Genomic DNA, 6,932 nt, shown 5'->3' with positions numbered 1-6,932 from the left:
ATGCATGCGCACACCACTCGTGCTCACACAGGTACACAAACAGGTACATGGACATTGCATGCTGGATGTAGAAATGGTTGCACCACTTAAAAAGCCCCAAAACAGAAGGGAAGAGGGGTTAATATAGCTGGGAAATCATGATCCTAAAAGTGGGACGCACTGAGCCCAAGGGCAGGCGATCTAGAGTGAAGGCTTCAGGGCCTACTGGTTACTCCAAACTAAACATAGCATACACAGCAATTAAATCAAAACTATTTAAATACGCAAAATCCAAAAGCAAGTAAAGTACATAATGTCATTAAAGTAATCACACCAAACAAAATCCAAACCATGCAAAATTAGTTAATGGCCCAGTATACAGTGTCCTCAGCACCACCAGGCCCAACAAAACACTCTAAAAGCCCACTCTCAATACAATACTGGGTGGGGAAAACAGTGAAAGGTTGTAGGTTAGTTGGCCTCCTATACAATTGATCACATACTCTAATACTGTACATCTGGTTAGCCCTCAATACAAATGAATTGCATTATACAAAATATAACCCATATAGCCCCACAGTGGCTGTGGATGTGGTTAAACCAGGAAAGGACATGTGGAGGCTTTGGAAGTACAGTACAGAAGATAAATTAGGCTAACAGTTGACCAACATTGTCCCCATGTCAAAAACCATCTTAACCTACCCTTGACTGACTCAGGCAGCATCCCAGCTCCCCCTCATTAAAATATATCCCCATATAATCCAAATTAATTATCAAAGCATCAACATTTGTTTGAGGTTTATAACTCATGCCTCCAGGTTCCCCAGCATGCAACAAACACTCAAACCAGGCTTCTGGCCAAACATGAGGCCTCTTCTTCTTCTTCTTCTTCTTCGTGTTTAACGGCGGTTGGCATCCAGCTTTTGGTGCATTACCGCCACCTTCTGATCCAAAATATGGATCAAACATAATCTTACCATCTTCCATATTATCTAACACCAAACTAAGAAAGTGTAAAAGTCCACCCATTGTGATCCCATCGCATTATTCATTCCTTAACCCAGACCCTAAGTCTCTGTGAAATCTTTCCCTCAGCACACTGTCCAGATCTTCCCCAGTGATATCCACCACATTTAGGAATTAATCGTCTGCCTGCTTCACCATCTTTATTCTCTCCGTCTTCCTTGATATTTCCACAGCACAATTTATTACCAAAGGCTAAGAAACGTGTCTTGTCCATACAGATACAGTCATCATGTCCATTTCCCTTTTCCTCTTTTTCAGTCTCCCTCTTTCCGTTGCGCTTCTCTCTGCATACGACATTTCATCTTCTGTACCTTTGCCTCCTTAAAACATGAGGCCTCAACCCTGGTCACCCCCTGTTATGCACTATACCCTTAAAGGGGCAGTGCTACATTGAGAAAGGTCATTCATGCTGTATTATCAAGCCTGATTCATATTTGGTTGCACATCGTGTCTCTCATCAAAAATAGCAGATCACAACGCGTCATGCTGAGCTGCATTATGGATTTGTAGATCTTCTATTTTTTGTTGTGAGACACTGGCACGCAACTAAATATAATTCACACTTCAGGGATTCTGAACGATGTATATTCTATACACTAGGGTTCTGTGTCACCTCATTGGTCTGACAATTTAATTATCTAATGTAATCCTGGGCTCTACACTTCCTCTGCCAACCTGGGGGAGGCAGCAGAATGACCTCATGCTTCCTTCTATGCATGAGCAGTCCAAGCTGCTTCTTTTCACCTGACAGGGGAGAGTTTCCCCGACCAGACGTAGCGTGTGGAAGGAACACGTTATTCCGACCAGTTCCTTTCCCCTCCATCAGGCCCCCCGGCTGGCCAGGGGGAGGTAGTTTAGAGCCAGGATTACTGCATGTTTTTTGTGAGGGTACCTACCTTAGGGCACACGGAGAGAACATGCAAACACAGAAAGGCCCTTTCGCCAACCCCACCTCGGGTATGGGCACTGATGGTGCGGAGGAGAGAACACGCCCCCAGCGCCCACAGCGTCCCCAGTGGGAATCGAACGCAGGACCTTCTAGCTGTGAGGCAACAGCACTACCGACTGTGCCACCCTCTGAACTGAATAGGTATACAGTAGCCTACATATGGCATACAAAATCCCAAATTAATCTTGATTTAATGTTGCATTATTGATACATATAAAATGATACTGGCAAATGGCACCTCTTTCACAGAGAGATCACTTCAGCCTGTATACAGTACATGGACTTCTTCCCCCCCTCTGGTACGTGTGATCCTCACACTTGCACGTTCCTCTCCATGTAGATCTCTCTCAGCTCTGCATCATCAATAACTTCAAAGGAACAAAAGCAGCTAAATTAGGTCCGCCACTTCCCTCTGTCATGACTAATGAGCCCTCCGTTGGTTTGCGTATTAGTCTCGCTCTGCTGTGGCCGTACCCCGGGGAATGGGCCACTATAGCTGCATGTGTCTCTCTATGAACAGGTACAGCAGGGATGTGCAGAGAGTGTTAGAGGGGCAGGGGCTGTAATCCCGTAAGAGGGCACTTTTGGACAAAAATAGTAGGGGCACAACCCAGCACTCTTTAGCTTTTACGCCATGGATTTCTAAACAAATTTGTTCAACGCAAAATACTGTGTTCAATTTCAGGAGACTTCAGAAAAAAAGCAATTCTCCTGAATGCTGCCTTCCGGTATGGCATGGAAAGGAGTGGCATTTGTATTTCTTTCACCATGTAGTAAAAAGTAAATCATAAATGCTGCATTCGTGGTCTGGAAAGGGCAGTTGCTTTACAGACAGGTAAAAGGGCAGGGGCAGAAGCCCCCTTTGATGTCTATGTGTGCACGTCCCTGACAGGTACATATATGTAGGCCCAAACAAAAGACACAGAATGGAAATTGGTTTCATCTGTTTCAGGGAGAGAAAATGTTCATTGTGTGTTTGTTTATTAACCACTTAAAGCAGTGCGGTTTTCAACCCTTTTCATTTCAATACCATTATTTATTCAGCATTTGAGCCACGGACCACCATGAGATTTAGCCACTCAGACCCAAAACGTAGTATATTTTGATGCTGCACAATTCTATGCTGTATGGTGGTACCATTAGGAGAGAACAGGCAAACGTTGATCAAAATAACAATTCTTCTACATTCTCTAATTGTATCCCTTCAGCCATGTTAATGCGGGGGTCAAAGGTCAGTGATAATTAGTATTACAAATAAATATAAATAGATAGTATTTATTGTTGTGTGTGTATTCATGTCTTGCAAAGTATTTTCAAACCAGGGGAATCCATGACTCTATTTTCTCATTTCCTTCCATTTAACTGCAGCTATACTTTGTGTTGATATGTTGCTTATATAGACCAACTGTTTACTCCTACTTAGAATGGACTAGTTTGGCATTTTTAAGTTTGAGAGAGAGAGAGAGAGATAGAGAGAGGGAGAGCGAGGGAGAGCGATGAGAGAGAGAGAGAGAGAGAGAGAGAGAGAGAGAGAGAGAGAGAGAGAGAGAGAGAGAGAGAGAGAGGGGGGAGGGGGAATCGGGAGGGCGGGTCCATGTCCATTAAAAGCAGATGAAATGAATGAGAGAGAGACAGAGGGGGAACGATGGCCAAGTGAACTCACTGGATGGTTCTAAGAGCATCAGTCTGATCACTGCAGAGATGATGTTCCACACAGTGTTGGGATAATGCCGTCTGGGACGTGACTGATTTGGCCTATCATTACACAGCGTGCACCCTCGGAATCTAAAAATACCCAACCATGAGATCATAGAGACACAGAGACTGTCATTATAGGCTCTTGTCACAGGCATGAAATGGCTATTTGTCAACACCATGTCAAAAGATATCATCACTTCAAATAGTCCCGTTGGTAAAGCTTTGCGTCACTCCTCTCATCGATGAAACACAGCTCGCTCAATGCCAAGCTACACAGTCATATGTAACTCTGAGAGTTATACATTATGGATACATTAACACAGAGGATTTTTTATATTAGGTCAACTGATACCATTATGTAATCAATTTGTGCAATTTTACATTCATACAAACATGTTTACATCCAACACATTAGAGTGTATAAAAACTAGAAATGTATCTGATATCATCTCAACGTTTGTATATTAAGGTTGCCCCAAAAAGCAAAAATAAAGTTGAAAAGCTTTGTTCCACAATTTCTCTTCCACCCTATAAAAAGCATTATAACCAGTCCCATGAATGTAAAAAAATCCATTATGATTTAGCTGTGCTTAAACATAATAGCAAATTGTTATTGTGGTGTCATCTAAAATCCTGAATCAAATTGAAATAAGAAAGGATGCATTTAATAGGCTACAGTTAGTGGGAGAAATATTTAAGGAGTATTTTATATATAAGGGCATCTTTGTCAGAAGATGACTGCACTGCTATAGCCAAATGAGGGTATCACACACACACACACACACACGCACGCACGCACGCACGCACGCACGCACGCACGCACGCACACACACACACACACACACACACACACACACACACACACACACACACACACACACACACACACACACACACAGCTAAACATTAGTTTTATTCACGTGATTCGGTCTATCCATTATCAGCTATACTAAAGAGGACCTGGAATACACAGGCATCCTGCATGTCTCTTATATGGCACTGTTGCACGAGTCAATTAAAAGTAAAAGAGAGACCTATGAACCGAGATGAGTGCAATGTACAGCAGTGGTTTATAATCTGTTACTGTGCTGCAGGGCTGTGGCCATTGATAAAGCAATTTTATGGCAGTGCAGGGGAAATATAATATGAGTCTGGATGGAACACTTGGTTCACATGCAGTTTACACTTTATAATAACCATGCATATCAGGCCTAGCCTCTGTATGAAGTATGAAGAGAATCTTGATATGACCGGATGAACTCATCCCAAGTATTTGTTAATTGTAGTCTATCATCATATAATAATTAACACAAGTGGGAATTATATGGCTTTAATATAGTGGGGAGGAGAAACACCACTGCCCCAAATAACGCATTGTTCATTTGTAAAATTGATAAATGTGCTTTTATGGAGTTGTTTTCGTTTGTTAGTTACTTAAGCACGTTAACGGTTTGTCCTATTAGTCTTCGCCTCTTTAAGGCGCCGTCTATACCTCTAATGTAGAGATAAGCTCATACGTATAATAACCAAAAGGTGGCACTGTTGAGTTTTAGAAGGATGCCCAGAGGTAGCGCCACTCTTCACTCTCTCCTTAAATCCTTTGTCCATTTGTCTAAAGTTGACAGTTAAAATGCATGTATTGTCATAGAATATAACTGGGATAAAAATTGAAAACATATGTGAGATTACCCCCCCCCCCCAATAATAATAATGAAATACATATTAATAATAATAATTGTAATAATAATAACAATAACAATAATATGAAGAAAGAGAGTCAGAGAGAGAGATAAATCAATAACCAGTTGTTGGACACATCCACATTTTTATTTTTGCAGAAATTTGCAGAAATGACAAGGAATGAATAGACTACATTTATAACAGCTGCATACAGTACACTCGAAACGTAAATACCGGTATATACAAAGGTGGTTTGTGGATGTGTTAACAAGCCTAATGCTTAAAAAAAACCTATAGGCGAAATAAAGCACTTTTGCTTATATGGGTAGCCTATTTAAGGTAGCCTAGCTCATATAGGAACCTATAGGCTTTTGAAATCAACCCTATAGGTCTAAATTGAATTATTGGACACATATAAAACTGAATGAAAATGCAATGACCATTTAATTCGACTGGGATAAAATGGTCTCACATATGTAGTGTATTATTCATTTATTAATATTTTTATTATGATCACATGTTAATAGTGATTGATGATAAAATATATTGATTGATATGATACTTATAGTTGCCAAAGAGTTAAAAGCCTGTGCTCCAGCCTCCGGCTGACAGTCAGCTGATGATCAGCCTTTTGACAGTTGAGAAAAGTTTTGTTTCTGTATTATTTAGCCAGACCCTGCGCCCATTGGTTCCCACTCCGCCTGACGTCACATGCGCTATAAAACTCAGCAATGCTTTTAAACTCATCTGCTGTGTGTGATCCTTCTAAAAAAATCGCCCCACTACTCGCAGGCATTGTACGTGTGCGAGGCTACGTTTGGCCCCTTACCTTCGGCATTTCTCTCTCTCCCTCTCTCCGCTTGCGCAACAACAATGTATTCGTGAAGAAACCGCAAAGTGTTAAATGTTTGAAATAACGAGCCGCCGAATTTCTCATGCTGAAAAGGGACTCCTCCGCGGCTGCTCGCGTGCGCGGCACTGGCGCGTCAGTGCAATAGACTGCAAAGAAAAACTACTACTCCTGCGAGCTGGGAAGTCCGTCGCTGCAAAAAGGGCGCAGAAAGCCTTATTTCTCCATTTCAAGACAAACGCTTAAAACATTTCAAACTGGCTCACGTCCTGCCCGGCCAGCCCAGTGTGACAGCTGCTCTTCACCCCGTCTGGAGGACTGTCGGCAGCAGCAAGAGGATGGCATCAGAGCTGGCAATGAGCAACTCCGACCTGCCCACCAGTCCCCTGGCCATGGAATATGTTAATGACTTCGATCTGATGAAGTTTGAAGTGAAAAAGGAGCCGGTGGAGCCCGATCGCAACATCAGCCAGTGCAGTCGCCTTATCGCCGGGGGATCCTTGTCTTCCACCCCGATGAGCACGCCTTGCAGCTCGGTGCCCCCTTCTCCAAGCTTCTCGGCGCCCAGTCCGGGCTCGGGGAGCGAACAGAAGGCACACTTGGAGGATTTCTACTGGATGTCCGGTTACCAACAGCAGCTGAATCCAGAGGCGTTGGGCTTCAGCCCCGAAGACGCAGTAGAGGCGCTGATCAACAGCAGTCACCAGCTCCAGTCTTTCGATGGCTATGCCAGAGGGCAGCAGTTCGCCG

At 43.0% G+C, this 6,932-nt stretch overlaps 1 protein-coding gene across 1 annotated transcript in view; it reads left to right on the top strand.

Annotated features, from left to right (window-relative positions):
• Positions 1-5,745: 5,745 nt before the first annotated feature.
• mafa (MAF bZIP transcription factor a) overlaps positions 5,746-6,932 on the top strand; it is a 138,232-nt gene continuing 137,045 nt past the window's right edge. The window contains exon 1 of the mRNA XM_083759989.1: positions 5,746-6,932. This exon is cut by the window's right edge and continues 562 nt beyond it. Within this exon, the coding sequence (XP_083616115.1) occupies positions 6,521-6,932 (412 nt within the window). The 5' untranslated portion in view covers positions 5,746-6,520.

The sequence above is a fragment of the Protomyctophum parallelum genome (genome assembly GCF_964188405.1).
Source record: "Protomyctophum parallelum genome assembly, chromosome: 2".
Lineage (NCBI taxonomy): Eukaryota > Metazoa > Chordata > Actinopteri > Myctophiformes > Myctophidae > Protomyctophum > Protomyctophum parallelum.
This window is presented reverse-complemented; position numbering and strand designations above follow the sequence as displayed.